At 35.3% G+C, this 17,428-nt stretch overlaps 1 protein-coding gene across 2 annotated transcripts in view; it reads left to right on the top strand.

Annotated features, from left to right (window-relative positions):
- LOC123311376 overlaps positions 1 to 17,428 on the top strand; it is a 210,845-nt gene that overhangs the window by 113,983 nt on the left and 79,434 nt on the right. For both annotated transcript variants that reach the window (XM_044895287.1, XM_044895286.1), the window contains 2 exons: positions 3,239 to 3,409; positions 11,637 to 11,729. In XM_044895287.1, coding sequence (XP_044751222.1) covers positions 3,247 to 3,409; positions 11,637 to 11,729 — 256 coding nt within the window. In that variant the 5' untranslated portion in view covers positions 3,239 to 3,246. The remainder of the gene's footprint in view (positions 1 to 3,238; positions 3,410 to 11,636; positions 11,730 to 17,428) is intronic.

Below are 17,428 nucleotides of genomic sequence, written 5' to 3'. Positions count from 1 at the left end.
AATGAGAAAACTAGAAGATGTGGGTGATATCTTGTGTTCCAAAAAGATTAATCAAATAAATGAAAAACTATATTCCGAAATTCATTTAATTCGATAAAACCTTTTGTTAGAACTAAGAATTACATTTTTGTTTGGTTTTCAAAGGTATCTTTTAAACCGAGACGATTCTGAAAAAATGGTGAAATAAAAAAGTGTTTCTATTGACCTCAAAAATCTAGGGTTAAAATATTTGTACGAGTTGAAGACTTACACTGTATACCTATTTTAATATCGATGAGAAAAAAAATCTTTGCAAAACAAATTTTGCTGAAAAAAATTATTTTAAAAACCTTTCGACAAGGAATCACCCTCTAAATGTTTTCGAAATTATTGGTTTACATCCTGTGTAAAAAAATTGACAATTCAGTTGAATATTTCCTGAAATTTCTAATTTATTATGCAGCATTTTTTTTTAGCTTCGGTATTTTCATGCGCCGTTCTTGAAATTGCCAATCGATCTCGTCTGGCCAATTCGTTTGTTGCTCTTGCACGAAACAACAAATTCCTCCATCGGTCTCCCCAACACTAATTGGCCGCAGATCCCCAGACGTCTAAATAAGCAGCCTATTCACTCGGAAATAACTTTCCATTTTATAAGCATACATTTAATCGGCCGCTGACCAAGGAAATGATATATTTGTCTACGATGTTTGCATAGTGGGAAAACTATCAATTAGGTCCCTTGGCAATGGTAAAATCATGGGAGCCCATCGCAATCATAAGGACACCAGACACGCAATTCAATAATTCCGAAGGATTTTCCTGGCGATTTCTCAATTTCGTTAACGGCGTTTTGTCGACAGGAAAATTTGGAAATTGTTCGTTTTTTGTTATACATATTTCAGTCGATGATTTGTCGGTACAATTTATGGGTTCGAAACACGAAGTACAATTTTGTTGGGGTATTCAAGTTGCAAGTAGCTTGTTGGTCTTTTTATGTACCTATACAACTTGATCAGTTCCATGAATTTAAATACGTTTCGTAGACTCTGGAGAAGAAATATTTTTTTATTACAAACATGTATCGCTATTTATATGTTTTGAAGTTTCATAAACTGTTAGAAATTGATTTTTAATTAATTATTTCATAGCAAATCTTCAACTATACGTGTAATGAAAATACACTCTATGAAAATAGCATTTTTTTAATTCAATTAAAGATTTTCTTCGACCACATCTACACAGTATTTGAGAATAACTGAATTTAAATTTGGGTTTAACGTTTTTTGCAAATCATAATTGCATGTGAAAGGATCATTATGCTGAATTCGTTTTTTTTTTAAGAGAACCACTCCTCGTTCAGACCACCCCACGAAGCGAGGTTGTTACCACCAAATTATTAAATTTTTATGTGATGTTACGTTGAATAAATCAATTAACACACGCAAAAACAGCGTTGCGGAATTAAATGAGGCACTCTGTTAAATAAGTCTCGCGGAATTTAATTTGCAAATAGATAATGAGGTCAATAGACTGCAAAATCAGCAATTAGCAAATATTCTCTCACAAGGCACTTCAGTATTTCGATGAAATGTGAGGTACATTAATTGGTAATTTTAAGTGTGTGATGTATTTTCATTTTGTTTACATCTTGTTAGGGTTTGCCCGAAAAATTGATTATAAAATTGAATTTAATCAGTTAAAAGTTGTTTTCCTCATTACCACTACTTTATCGTTTATGATGGTAACTTTTCTATCAAAGCCGATGAAAGATTTCGACTGCAGTAAAATTTTCAGTTTTCACTTTCTAAGCGAAAGTAGAAAAACGATCAACACTTATAAGTTTCAGTGAGAGTAAAGTAATCGTGAAAATTTCCGATTTCGAGTTTTTCGCAAACTTTGTCCTGAAACTTTTTTGTAGAAAAGGGTAATATTGGGTAATATCTAGAGCAGATACATCTCAAGTATTTCACATGAAATTGTGAGGCATTTTTGGGAAAACTGTGAATTATTATGGCTAGAATGATTTTTTTACTATACAGGGTGATCGGTCGATAACTGTTAGTAATTTTAAGTTAGGAAAATGATTCAAACTTTGGCGGAATCGACTCATCTCAGGGCATAAGCTGATATTATTTTTGACTATATAGGGTGGTCCGAAAGTGGTTAAACACGATGCCACCCTCTGTCTTCAAACTAGAATACGCAGTTTCTATATCATATTCTGAATCTACATGAAACTCTGATTTCGAAAAATCTCAATTGTCATGATTTGTGTCTGCCTTTTTGACGTAGGCACTTTTTCCGACAAATTTCATGGTTTTGATTTTTTTAGAGATCATATCGAGATGAATGAATGTTTTTTTTTTTATTGAATTCCCGGGGAGTTCTCAAGTCTTGTTCGGTTTTTACTCACTACAGGTGGTCCGAAAGACACTGCGATTTTTCGGAACTGACCTTTAAAAAATGTCCATTATTTCTCATTCTCATTTTTTCAACTGGCATGCCCTGAATTTAAAAAAAAAATAGACTCGTTGAAATTTATTTTAGACTGTTAGAGGATTTTGTTTGGAGACTGAATTGATAAAATAAGAAGAATAACTGATTTTCCTTTCCACTAATAAAAATCTGTTGGTCATTTTTGATACTCATAAAAATAATGACAATTATAATGAAGGTAATAATGATAATAATCAACGAAGAATACAAAAAGAGGAAGAAAAAAATTAAAATTTATCCTGCTGTCATTATATTAGGTGATTCGGATATGTCGAGCAATATTTCTAGGAGTGATAGACCACCAAAATAGAAGTGTTTTTCGTCAAAAAACTCATAACAGAAACAGCTTATTAAGGGTGTTCCAACCCTTATTAAGAAGGGCCTTTTTGCTATTTCTTCTGACATGGTAATATAAATATACGACAATATATCCAACTGGTAGGCATTATTGGAAGATACCAAGATCCTTTATTTAATCATTATTGAGACACACTAGGGGTAGTTTTCAAGGATAACCAGTTTTTTTGGATGATACGTATCAGAAAAGTATTTTATACCGCTTTTTCTTCAAGAAAAGATCCAAAATAGGTTTTCGAGTAACTTAGGTTTAAATATACATATGTTCCCCTTTAAAGAAAAAACCTTGAAGTGAAACTTCGTTTTCAAACCTGCCTTACCCCTTGACTGATTCCGAACAAATTTATAACGATTTATAGTGTATTTCGTGTGATTGTTTTTATCTATCTGATTTTTTTTTCAGTGGCGCACATGATGCGGCCCTCGTGGAAGTGGGGGCGCTACTATCCCCCGACGGGGGCGGCGTCCGTCGAGCCCCCGTGCGCCCCCCGGCCCGTCATCCTTCTTCAGCGGTACCTGGCGCAACTGGCGCTTGCCACGACAGGCTTCCATCGTTTCCTAGCCAGATTCTCAGGTCAGTAACCCTACGGTGTGTGTAACTGCTGATTCGTTACTATATTAGTTTAGTTTCGTCGGTTTGTACACGTTGTGGGGAAGTAGGCCTTTGTGGCTTTTACACGGGGGTCGTCCGAAAGGAGATGGTACGGTTGAATTATTCGGAAAACTTCGACTCGAAGCTCAGACGGGCATGTTCACACACAGCTAGCAGTCTATATGTACTTTAGAAGGCTGTGGTTCACTATACTCGATACTGGTTGATTATGTCCAATGATGAAACTTTGGAATTGAACCCAAAAACCGTTTAGGTATCTTTTTGAAACCACCGAGGAAACCACTGAAGATAAAATGAAATTTGATACAACATGAGATGCCAACGGATAAAAGTATTGAAAATTGAGGATTAAGCATAATACTTTTTAACACAACCATTGAATAATCTGATCATAATCTATCTCTATACATGTGGATAATGACATTTGTCAATCTTCGATTCATTTGATTATAATGAGCCATTATTCACTGGTTGTTGAACTTCATGGTCAAAACCAGACTCGTCTATGGTGACGGAAACATAACTCTCAAGTGGGGAGACTAGGGCTCAATTGGAGTTGGATTTGATTCAAAACTCGAGTGAAAAAGAAAGCGCATATATACACTGATATTCTTCATAAAACGTAAAAGAATTTTTTTGCCGATGAGGTTTCGTTTCCGAGTTATTGAACTTCAAAATTTCTGTATGCCAACAAATGGGGGAGCATACTGTCACCTGGTGAAGGAAAGTGAAATTTTCGAATTTTTTCCACACGGAATCGTTGGTCAATCTTGTAATTGTTTTTGAATATACAAGAAAGTAGTAGGAGTCAAATATATGTTTTTTCTTACGGGACACACCCTGTATTTTACCGCAGATTTAAAACGCATGGTGAAAATAAGACTTAAGTTTATTTGACATCTCATGTGCTGAAATTTTCGAAATTAAACTGAAATGAATTTGGTGGAATGAGCAGTCTGTGAACAAAAGTTTGAAATTATAGTTTGAATATGTCGTCAATGAGTTGTCTCATTTCGAACACCCAGCATAGTTTTGAATAATAATGATATATGCAGTGTCATCACTTTATAATTCACAACCAAAATCTCATTCCAATCGAAGTTATCTTGTTTTTTCCGAGCCTCTCAAATTTACGAAAAAGCGAAATATCTCAGAAACGGTTTTAAGCACATGAAATGTCGAATAAACTTGGTCTTATTTTCACTATGCTTTCTACTAAATCTGCAGTAAATTAAAGGGTGAAGAAACATAAGTATATTTGAGTCCTACCACTTTCCTCAGACATACTGTATATTCAAAAACAATTTCGAAATATAGCCTCAATTGACCTCAATGAATACGTGTTGAAAAAATAAATAGAAAATTTCACTGCTTAAGCGTAATTCAGATCCGCGTCTCCGTTGAAACAACACCCTGTATACAAATCTATGTGGCTGAGTCTTTAACAGCAGAGTACTTGCAACACTTGCAATTTTCAGAAGACGCAAATTTAATGAGGGATTTCTTCTTGGTTTGGATTACAATCGTATAATTTCAATATTTTCCCTCTAAAAATATAGTCCTTTGATATTTTCGCTATGGGTTCATGGATGGGGGAATTCTCCTCAATTTGGGTTATCACAGCATATGTAAGTTCAAACTGAATAATTATGAGTTTCATTCATGAATTTTTCAAATGCACCACAGAAACTATTGAAAATCATTCTTCAAATATGAGGTTTTAAAATTTAAATCGCTTCGTTTCTAGTTTACGATTTGGCAACAGCGCCTACTAGAAGATACAAAGAACAATGACTTGTTTATAAAATAACGGCTGTTGATTTACAGCCATCATAAGGCGCGTACACACTGGCGAGCCTCAGCAGCAACCGGCCATAAAAATCCCATAAAATTTTACGACCTTCCTCGTTCGTCGCAGACTTCCTAGGCAGCCATTTTTGTCTATCTCATCTAGATAGTGTATTTGTTGTCCTTTATTATCAACGCATATTTCAGTCGATATTGCCAACTTGTGCAATAGAAACGAAACGCTTTAAATTTTAAGTACTTAAAATGATTTTTTTTTTGGGAAACGGTTGAAATGGTTATTTCAAAATCTGAAGTTTCAAAGATATTCCATAAAAAATACATCAAAATGATTTATTTTTTATGAAATAATTATGAGTAAAATTTCCAATATTTATCAAAAATGAGATAAAATTCCATCGAAAAGGTTCATTTAGCTAAAAGATGAGAATCTCCACCGAAGATTTATAATTGAACTCCTAGTATATACTTGGATATACAGTGGACGTTTTTAACGTTGGGGGACACACTGTATGTGTATTCCAGTTTTCGGTACCACTTTGGAAACAGTTCGGAGGTATGAATAATTGATATCAACCCAATATCGCAGATGATCGATATCTTAAAGGTGGCATTTATTCAGATTGATTCTTCCTGTGAATATTTCAAAGCTGTCCTTGTTTCGGGTAATCACTTGAATTTATTGGCGATTGCGTGTGGTGCAATGGCGTGATACTCGCAACCTGGGCCTCCAATCTCACTAAGGGAAAGGTCAGTTGGTGGTCATCGTCCATTTCGGACCAACTCGACCGATTTGATTCCTACATACCATTGATGTAGGGAGTTTCACAGGATTCTGTCCCCTTCTGAGGCGGTTTGGAAATTCATTTCTTATGTGGTTCAGTATACTCGACAACAAAAAATCTCCTCGTTAGGGTCTTCCACATTGTACAGGGTTTCGCGTAAATCATTCAAGGTAACGCAAATATTTTGACTTTTACTAGAAAATTCGTATAGACATCGAGTTGTCCTAGGATTTATCAATTTTTAGTATATGGGAGATGCAATTCAGTTCAAGTCCCTTTGGAAGGGTGATGACGTAGAAGGTGGCAAGGTCATTGAGGGAAATCTATGGCATAGACAACAACAATAGGATTTCGATGCGATATCAATGCCAGCTATATCAGAATTAACTTTTGATTTCTTCATAAACGAGTTCCGCGAAGACAAAATTCATGCTGCATTTAATTTTGTGCATGGCAAACTCCGCTTCTGATGAATTATGTAGTTTGTTCTGTCCGATTAGACACTTGATTACGATATATTACTTGATGAGTACACCGCATTAGTGGGTCGTTTTTGTAATGCTCACTCGTCATTAAAAAAAATTGACATCCCTCACACAATTATGCGATCATTCCAAATTCCGGCCTCATTTGCGGGATAAAATGTGAATTCCTTAATTACTTTATATGTGGAGGAAATGCTCACTTGCTGTTGCTGCGTGGGCGTTAGAGATGTCTCGGCAATTCTTTGTTCTGCTTTATTTTCGCCACTGTCGGTCTTGTGTGGAAGTTTTCAGATAAGATTTTGTTTGTTATATCAACGGAACTTTGCAGATGGGATCTATATTTTCTATGGAAGAAAGTACTGAGATTCCAACACTAGAGGCTGTTTTTTTTTTTCATTTTCATTCACTAAATCATCGCAACATTTTTTTGTGTGTGTCTTCTTTAGGGATGATAAAAACCCTGACGTAATTTATCAAGTAGTTCAACATATATGTACACGTGAAGAGTGTGATTATGGATTATTAGAGCTCCAATTGAGAGAGTATTCATCCAGTGAGTGAGTTCTCTATTATGCATGATTAACTTCGTTACTAGTTTCCATGAGGCATTCAGGAAAATGCTCGAAAATAAAACTCCTTTCCAGAATGTTGATTTTCTTAGTATAGACGCAATTGGGGACAGTAATATCACGTTCGAAGTTTGAACTTCGTACTTACCTATCGAGTAATGAATGGCTTCTCGTTCTACAAACCTCCAAACAAATTGAACGCCCATGAATAAACGACCACGTTCGCGATCACTTAAACGTAAATTAGTGGACGACTTTCGAATAGAATCAATGTTTCACGAGTGAACTCGAAATTTGTCAATGTTATGTCGTTGTTTTCAGTAGAAACGATGCAATTATGTAACGTTTTATGGCATTATAGCTACGACTTCACTTTTGAAGTAGTGCTATAATATGACGTTATTCTGCTCTTTATGCTTTTACTCGGAAATCATTGGAATTGATCGAAAACGAAATTTTGAACATTTGGCCTATGGATATAATTCAAAGAGGTTACCTGAGTGATCTACTGTAGCGGTTTTCGACTTCAGATAATAAAGGTTGTCTTTGATTTTTAGTAATACCTACCATTTCAAGCTCAGCAATACAGGGTGATGTACAAACGAAGAGGGGAAATTCCTTGGATAATTTTAAGAAAAAAAAAGTCTCATGAATATGGGAGCGCAACCGTTTCGTTTTCGAGATAAAGGGTGTTGAAGTTTGAATTTTTGGATTAGTATCAAATCAGGTTGTGAAAACACATTTCTAGGAATACCGAGTTTAATTCTCAAAATGAATTTATGAACCCCAGCTTACTAACTGAATTTTCATTACAATTTGGATGTTTCTGAGGATTTTGAGAGAATCATTCAAAGTTTTTTCTCGAAATCGGTAGCAGGTACGACAAAACTACAAGAGACAAGAGAGTTTAGTATAACAACAAAGCTTTTCTTTAAATTTTTCAAAATCAACAGTATCTCACAAAAAAAAAGTTCTGGAAGAAAACAGGGGACAGTGTTCCGGAAAAAATATCACCCTATAGATTTGCTATCGAAATTGACCAGAATGTGGGGTGTTGCCAGAACACTTGAACGATAAGTAGAAGTTACGAATATTACAATAGTTTCCACTTTCGTAGAAAAGATAGCTGCACTTAACGAATGTCTTTTTTTCAATTTCACCAGGTTACGAATTGTAGCCAATAACGGGACTTTTCGAGAAATTTTTTGATGTGGAAATTCATACAAGAGATAATTGCACCTCGGAATGTTAATAACAAGAATGAATATTTGTTCTTCAATAAAAAAAAAAATTTTTTTCCGTTTGACGAATTAGAAATTTCTGACTTTCCGAGATGACGAACTGATTGAATTGGATTATAATGAAAACCCCTTATGAATTAGTGGTTTCTGACCTAAGATATTCATTTTGTTTTTTTGAACTGACCACTAAAACGGTGTAGTCCCCTCTTAAGCTCAAAAGCGAGAAATAAACGTCCTATTACTAGAGTACGTCAGTAGCTGCTATTTTTTTTTCTATTTTATTCGGCATAGTGACAGTTAGAATTGTTATGCCAACCTCATCTATATTGAGAGAAAACCGATATTGCACGCTGACAAGACTTATCCCTCTCTCGATATTTCCGTTTTGCTATCAAACTGCGGTAGGATGATCCGTTTTCAGGAAGCATCATCTCCCGTAAAGGTGGGTGCCACACAATGAGCGTATAAAATGCTGTGATATAACGCGTCCTAGGCACCCGAAGCCTGCGAGGCGGTTTATAAATAGAAACGTTTCTTTCACAATGCGATAAAATCACTGCGATCGTGAGAAATTATCAACAAATAGAAGGTATATTAAATGTTCATAATTGCATATCTCTCTCGAATCGATTTATTATGTTAAAGCAGCTCGTTATAAACTAGTCATTCAGAGGCTTTTTCGCCGATTTTTTCTCAATTAACCGAGAACGGTTAACCTTTATTTTTCAATGAACGAATGAACGACTGTTCCTTCGAGGCAAGTGTTACTATGTTCGTGTATGTCATAACAGTTGCATGAGCTTGTTGAACACGTGTAAATGCTTGTGTATCTACTTCATGAAAAATTTCAGAATTTGCTGTTCTTCAGGTACTACCTACATTCGATTAATTCAGTCTAGAACTATACGCTTATTTATATCATGCCTTTCCCAATACATTTCAGGCAACTTGCAATGTATTTAGATGGTTTAATTCTGTATTCATTCTGTATAATAGGAGTTCAAATTTTCAATATAAAAATTGTTTGTTTTGTTTGAAATATTTTGTTGTTTCATTGGACCTACAATTTTTTCAAATCAAGGTTGAAGACGAACCCTCATCAAAATTTCTGTATTATTTTCGGTAAACAAAGTAATTTCATTGTTGCAGTTATCCAAAAAATCCTTAGTTATCATTTCATTAAAATTATTATCCAGGTAGCATTTTATACAGAAATATCAAGATTTTTTTGCCTCAATTCTTTCCTTCGTAGAAACTCATATCATTATTCAATAATTAGGATTTGGGAACATTGTTCAAAGCTTGAAAATTCTTCGGAATGCAGTCACGAAAATGGGTATTCTCATCGCCTCCTCTAATGCTCTAGACACGTTTCAGTTATGAGGACATTATGAATTCAGAATGTACCGACCATCTTTGTTAGACAATGTTTTCGACGTGATACTTTGCTACTAGTAGCTTCTTCATCGGCCTTATTTGTAGTCTTCCAGATGGGGCTTCAGAAACATGTTTTCACGTTTATTTTTTTCCCAGTACATTTTCATGCCAAAGATATGATTGTAAATCAATCACTTTTCTTTGTAATTTTGAGTAGATATTCATTTTTTTCATCATATATCATATATTGAAGATATAGAGGTGTGGCTGGCATATGTATTTATATATAGGGAATAATTCATAATGCTCGAAATTCCAGCTGGCTACATATGCAACGAGAAAAATTGCGCTTATTACAATATGACATCGGTCCTCTTTACATAACCTCGCAGTGTTTTATGGGGCATTGTTCCCATTTTTTGCCCGTCTCTTTCTGATTCTTCCTGATTTTTTGCGACGTGCAACATTCGCTATTATATTTCTTCCTCAGACAAAACAACCTCGTCGAATACCATTAGAGATCGTCGTTATTTATAATATATGAACGACCTGAATGTCGTGCTAAGATAGTTCAAATAAAATGATAATATGCTCGTTGTTCCATGAGAACTTTCTCACAACGCTGCTCAGCTAGCTCTGTAATTCTGCGGGGACAGTTAGTTATGTCGAAAAATCTTAATATGACTAAAACGCTTTCGAAAAAGGTTCAACGAAGTATAGTTCTTTCTTACATGTTCGATTTGTTAATATCCTCTTCAAACGCGATCATCCTTCGTAGCATATATAAATAAGTTTATTTGATCGATATAGAGACACTGATGGTTGTATATTGTGCTATTTATTAGTTATTAGTTTTGTTTTGGGGGGGAGCTTACAAGCTGAACGATCAATAACTAGCTGTAAGAATACTGTTTTTTCATGATATTAAGGAAATCATGTAGAGGTATATTCAAAAAACATAATATTTCAACGGTGCCTGATCTGCACATGGTGGGCAAAATTCGTCGTCTACTGAGGGGATCTCGAGAACTATAAGAGTTAGAAGAAAACGGATGACATATTTCCGAGCTCATTTTCAGAGAAACAAACGGTGAAAACCGTAACCTTCTAGGATTCTTAGTTTTTGAGTTATTAGAAAAAAATTAGATTTTGACGATTTTGAAAAGTTCTCATAACTTTTTTGTCTGTGAAGTTACAGATCTGAAACTTGAACCTTCTTTTTTACGTAAAATCTACCGACGAGCTCAAAATATTTTTTCATTTTGAATCATTAGGCGAACTTTCGTTTTTTTAAATGGAAACTTTTATTGAATTTGTTATTTTTGAATCGAAAAAAAATCTTGTGTCTGTAGATTCTACATATAAAAGTGCCTAAGAAGGTTCAAGTTTCAGATCTAAAACTTCAAAGACAAAAAAGTTATCAGAACTTTTCGAAATCATCAAGATCTCATTTTTTGCTAATAACTCAAAAACGAAGAATCGTAGGAGGCTACGGTTTTTACCATTCTTTGTTTCTCTGAAAAAGAGCTAGGAAATGTCTCATCTCATATAGTTCTCGAGATCCCCTCAGTAGACAACGGACTTTGCCCACCCTGTACATGTATATAATTTAGTTATTTTTATGGCCCCTTCTACTGTCTATTTGGACTCAAATTCTTCAGAGATAAAGCATCAGTTGCAGAGGTCATCAGGATTTTTTTGCGTTTGTTAGGTCTTTTAATCTTTCATTGTTTTTTGCTGACTTCTTTACTACCTGGTCAATACCTCACACCGTATATATTCGAACCAATGAAACCTCACTAGGCCTTCTATTAGAAGATTTGATTAATTTCTGATGGCCCAGATTTATTCATAGCTCTACCACTGTTGTATTCTTATCTTCCTCAATGTGATCTTATTTTTCTGATTTAGATTTTTTTTTTCAGGGAGGCGACGATCGTCATATCATCACAAGAAAACGCCGCCCTGGGCGAATTTTTTAGTCTTAGTGTTAGCTTCATCGTTATTCAGTATAGTAGGTAAGTGTCCGAACATCAAATTCGATTAAATTCTTAATTGGCCCGAAATAAGAGTGACACACGTCCTAGGTATGCAATTAAAGTAGGTCCGAATTGACATATTTATCACGAAAGGTCGTGTTAAATATGGTTCATTAAAGCACGAAAATATCAATTACTATTTTGGACGCGTGAGTCGTAATTCATTTATAGTTCATTTATGACTAGAAGGAACGTCAGTAGATATCTACGTTTTTTTTTTCTAAATATAATAATTCGATTTCTATCAGCTCTGTTGCTATTTATCATTTCAATTATATTATGGAAAATGGTAGAGCGCGAAAGGCAATACCAAAGATGGATTTAAAGGATTGATTGATTGATTCCTTTTCGAGAAAACTCACAAGGGCATTACGGCGGGATTTGTTTAAGAAGGCATTATATAACGTGGCAACTGTTGGAATTTACCATTAGACAATGATAAAATGTCATGTGAAATATTTTTTCATCATACGAAGGAATTTATCATTGTTCGACTTGCACTCCTTTGTAATGGCTATAACTGGACATGTGGATATGTCATTGTGGGGAAAAATCGAGACTCAACCAGAAAGTTTCATCGATGGAAAAAAGGAAATCGTTTTATCATTTTCCATATTTTCAGGACGATCTAATGAATATGAATTATCCAACTTTTTCTACGAAATATAAAGAAAGAACGGAAGCTGCTTAAAGATGAATTATGTAGCGGTAAGGGCTTGTTTATATACAGAGTGTTCCACCGGTAGTGCCCTGTACAAGTTTATGGAAAAATAACAATTCGATCTCTTCCAAATTTTGTATGAAGATATAAGTCAGTTAGAACTTCGTTTCTGAAAAATTTTCAAATACCAATGACTTCTCGTTGTAGCGGAAATGGCACCAAATTTCTTATTTCAAATGAAACAGCCTGTGTATTATGACATTTTCGGATGTATCTTTTAATTCTGCATTCATTTTATGTACATTTCTCTATAGCCATCTTGAGCCGTTTTCGAGTTATCCGCTGTTTTTGAAAAAAATCACAAATGGAGGCTTGTAGAAGACTGAGGATTTCATAAAGGCGCAACGCACAATCCCAGATCTGTTTTTTGAGCTTTGTTACCGAAAGACATTCTACGTCGTTATGTAGAGTTCATTACTTTTTTATGTACAGGAAGATCAAATCAGAGTCTCAAAGTTGGAATACAAAAAAGGCCAAAATCGATTTTTTCAAATCTACATAACGACGTAAAATATCTTTTCGGTACCGGTAGATTCGCATGACTTGGGACAGTCCTGTAACTTGGGGACAATTAACCCCCTTGCAGATTTCTTTGTTTCTTACCATTTATGAGTGAAGGTACAAACTTATAAGATTGTGTAGCGTCTTTTAGGTTAGTTTAACAATTAATTCCTGTTGAGTTTGTCGTGACCAGAGCGTTTGAATTGACAGGAAAAATTAACGAATTCAGGAAAGTAAAAGCGCGTTTTTTTTAGACCTTATACTTTATAGTGTCCAGTGCATGTGTTTCACTTTGTGCATGTGTAATTTTTTTTTCTGGATACGTGGGATATTGGGGATATTAGACATGTCATGAAACAAGGTTATTTACAAATCAAACGGCAACACGGATTATTCATTTATTTTGTCGTTTCATAGGGTGACTTGGGACAATGCCAGCCGCGCATTGGCAGCAGGAAATATGCCGATTTTTCGCAGGATATTATTATTTACGTTATTTCCACAAAGAAATCACCAAAGAATGGAAGAGATCAAAGTTCCCTTGTTTTGTTTAGTTTTTCTTTTACATTTGAGTTGCAATATATTTACTTTCGCTGTAATGGGGGTTCATCATTCAATTTCAACCATAGAATCACAAATTCTAATTTTTCAAAACTATACACCGTCCCAAGTCACCCAAGGTGACTTGGGACAAATAGGTATTTTTTTTTAAATTTATATCCGAATTCTGAAGCATGGTATATATCCTAATCAATAGTCTGAGTCATTAAGCATATTCGAACCTCTTTTCAGATAAAAATTGGTCACCGTTTTGAAAATATAACAAGTTGAATTCAACAATCGTCCAAATCTACGGTATTGACATAAAATTTCTTGTCTTATCATAAAATTCTGAAATTACTTCTTGTCTTGAAATAAAGACAAGATCAGAACAAGATCTTGAAATTTTCAAGAACTTGGCTACCCCTAAATGGTGTAGGTACATTCAGAAAATCAAAACTTCCTCATAATTCAAAACGTATAAGAGGAAATTTTTTCAAGATTGTCAGTGGATTATATACTTAAAAAAGTTTAAAACCTGTAACTTAAACGACAACAAAATTATGAGAACTTTTCAAAATCCACAAAATCTAAATTTCAGATAACTCAAAAACGAAGGATCGCAGGAGGCTAAGGTCTGCACCATTCTTCGTTTCTGAGCTCAAAAAGGTGCTACCGTTTTGTCCTAGCTCTTTAAGTTTCCGAGATTCCCCTCACTGGACATCGAATTTGGGACACCCTGTATACACCTCACGCTCTGATCCGGATAATACCTACGTGAGGCCGCCGATAGACTGATCGAATCCCTCCCGTTCGATTAAACGTTACGGAAAATTGCTTTCCATGATTTATGTGGCTGGGACGATACAATATCACAATCCCCCGGAGTACGAGCAGCGATTGCCCCTTCTGGGTGTACAGATTGGTCGTTTCGCAGCCCTTCGACGCTCCGCAACGATCGCTCCGCGTCGTTATGCCACCCTCTACATTTTTAACGCGTCGTTAATTAATGATGGCACTCTCTGTGAATAACGCGGAAGAGCGCTTAATGCTCGAGGTGCGATAGGCCTAGAGTCCCCGGTTTTTTTTCGATGGGATATCAATTAGCCGACCGAAAATGACTTTTTCTTCGGTTTTTTTCCGCGGTGACGAAGCCAACGTGTGTGACGTCGAAGGACAAAAGAACCCGATGATTAAGATGCCGTTAGGACGTACCTATACGAAACGCGAGGTGCTCAGAATTCCCTAGTTCAAACGAATAATTTTACGAATTCTTTCTAATAATTAACAACTGCTTGATGCACGAAAAAAAATCACAAAGATTTACATTTCATCAGAGACCGCATACGAAATGAGTGAAGCACTGATATGAAGTTACGGGCTTTTGGGCGCTTGGTAATATTAATTACTGGGTGCTCAATTAGCCTAACGCTGTTTGATTCCAAGAAATCATTTTTTGGCATTCTTTATTTTCTTCTGGTATGGTCCCCATTAAATTTAATATGATTCTTCGTATCGTACTTTATATCTAGTTTCGATCCCATTGGATCCTAGTTTTCTTTATACTGATTCATATTCAGATTCGTAACGAATTAGCTTCAGTTGCAGGAAAGTCCGTTAAAATTTAATACCCCGTCAAAATGTTAATCCTCCATTTTTGTCTTCAAAAATGACAGTTTCAAATTTTGATGAGGCATCAAATCTTAACTTTCCTGCAAATGAACCTTAGACCTTTGAATTTTTATGAAAAAAAGGATAGTAAAATGATTTGTTTCTAAGGAAAATAGCAATTCATTTACAAAGAACGAAAAACTGTCTATTGAAGTATTGAGCCTTGCAAGCTGGCGAGACGTTATAGACACTTTTTCGCCAAGATGCATATTACATTTAACATTTTCTTGGCGACCTCACATACCCTTATGAATTCAATGAATCGAAGTAGCATATTATCAAATTACATGTCATATGCATAGTTTGAATCCAATAGGATTAGGGTAATCCTTTTAAGAATTATGTTGAAAAACAGGCCCTTTCTGGGGGCTAAAACCCTGAATAACATGCATGAGTTCATCTGACACAAACCAAATATTTCTTGCTTTTTTTCCACTTCCTGGAACAGTTAGAAACATTACTTGACAACTTTGATTTTGCCTTGCTGAAGTTATACTCTTGAAATATTACTATTCTACCCTGAAAAACTCTACATACCGTAGATTCGGGTGACTTGGGACGATTTAGAAATTCAACTTGTCATATTTCGAAAACGGTGATCTATTTTCATGTGAGAAAGAGGTTCAAATAAGCTTAATGACTCAGAATTCGGATATAAATTGCCATTGATACTCCAGTGCGCTCTTATGTGACGTGGTGCGTGGAGGTACCAAAGGAAGCGGAGTATTTTCGATATTCTATTGAGCTTTCTTTCTAGATTTTCTTGGTAATAATAACTTTACTCCACTTCAAAAAAACATTCCTATGCTCAGCAAATATGGCGTATAATTCCTGACATGCCGAACTATTTAAAATAGTTTTCTATTTACATTGAAATTGAGGATTGTTAACTTCTTTTTCCAAGTTCTCCTTCAACCATTCAGAAAATTTGGCTTTGATACGTTGCGAAAGGTTCTTATTTCAGTTATTGCCAATAACTTTTTAACGGTATTACGTTATGAACAGGACTCTCCTTAACGAATGCTCATCCATATTCGGAAACTACTATTCAGGAAGTCAAAGTCACATTCATTTTCATAGCGCCAATACTTGATATTCTATTCTGAATGCACTTCTATTGAATTGTCGTCTTATCCTTGTTGGGATACAGTTTCATCCAAGAGAAGCAACGTATCATTAGACTACTGCAGGTTTTATATTCTCGAGATACCCTACAGGAAACATGCTCTTTTCAGATGCTGAGTTAAATTTTTTTCAATGACGAAGGAATTTGGAGAAATAAGGCATCTCAAAGATGATTCATATGTGCATATTGCTATACAGAAAAAACGTTGCATCTCTTGTGTTATGACCTACTGATCCGAAAGACTTGCTTCATTTTCATGACTCTTAGCTACATATGTTGAATAATAACTAGAATGGTCCTGAAATTAGCGGAGTATGCTTTGAAGTAAACATTTGACAATTAAAATTTTCGACACTTTTCAGGCAGATTCTATTCACGAAGATGAGGAATGGTGATTTCGACAGAGACGATCGCTACAGGTCGGTGGGAAGAAAGGTTGAGCCCGTATAAACATGAGATAATATCACGACAATCCATACATGAGCATACGTGTGTATTACGTTGGGTTCAACGCCTTTTTATCGCCTTATTACCTTATGGTGCTGCTTGCTGTTAGAAACACGCGATTAAGTCTTCAGCAATCAACCAATTCTAACGATCCCCAATAGAATTGAGACGTATTTTTTAGAATAGAATCGATAGCAACCTGTTCTTTATCTGGGTTGAGTCAATTTTGTGACATCTGTTGGCGTCTCGTTGTTCGATATCTTTAGACGAGGTTTTCGAAATATCCAGGTGTTATAAAAATGTCATCAATATGTTGTTATTATCAATGTCGGATTTTTCGGGTCAGTTTTTCAGTTGAATCGACGTCGTAGTTCTGGTAACTGTTGAACGATAAAATATTCAAAGGTCTACGAGGGGAAACAATCCACTTTCTGCACGCTCTGGTTGATTGCGTGACAGCAGAACTGACTGCGCCATTTTCCACAGTCCCCCTGCCCATAAGACCATCATAATATCTAAGAAACACTATAGAACACTAAATATTAATTATGCTGCGTTGCCGACTTTCTACGGCTTTTTCTGTGTCAAGAGACTTAAAATACAAAATCAAGAATAGGATATTGATAATTTGTATTTGATAAGCCTAGAATCTTCCATATCCTTGTTGTTTAT

Source organism: Coccinella septempunctata, chromosome 1 (genome assembly GCF_907165205.1).
Source record: "Coccinella septempunctata chromosome 1, icCocSept1.1, whole genome shotgun sequence".
NCBI lineage: Eukaryota > Metazoa > Arthropoda > Insecta > Coleoptera > Coccinellidae > Coccinella > Coccinella septempunctata.
This window is presented reverse-complemented; position numbering and strand designations above follow the sequence as displayed.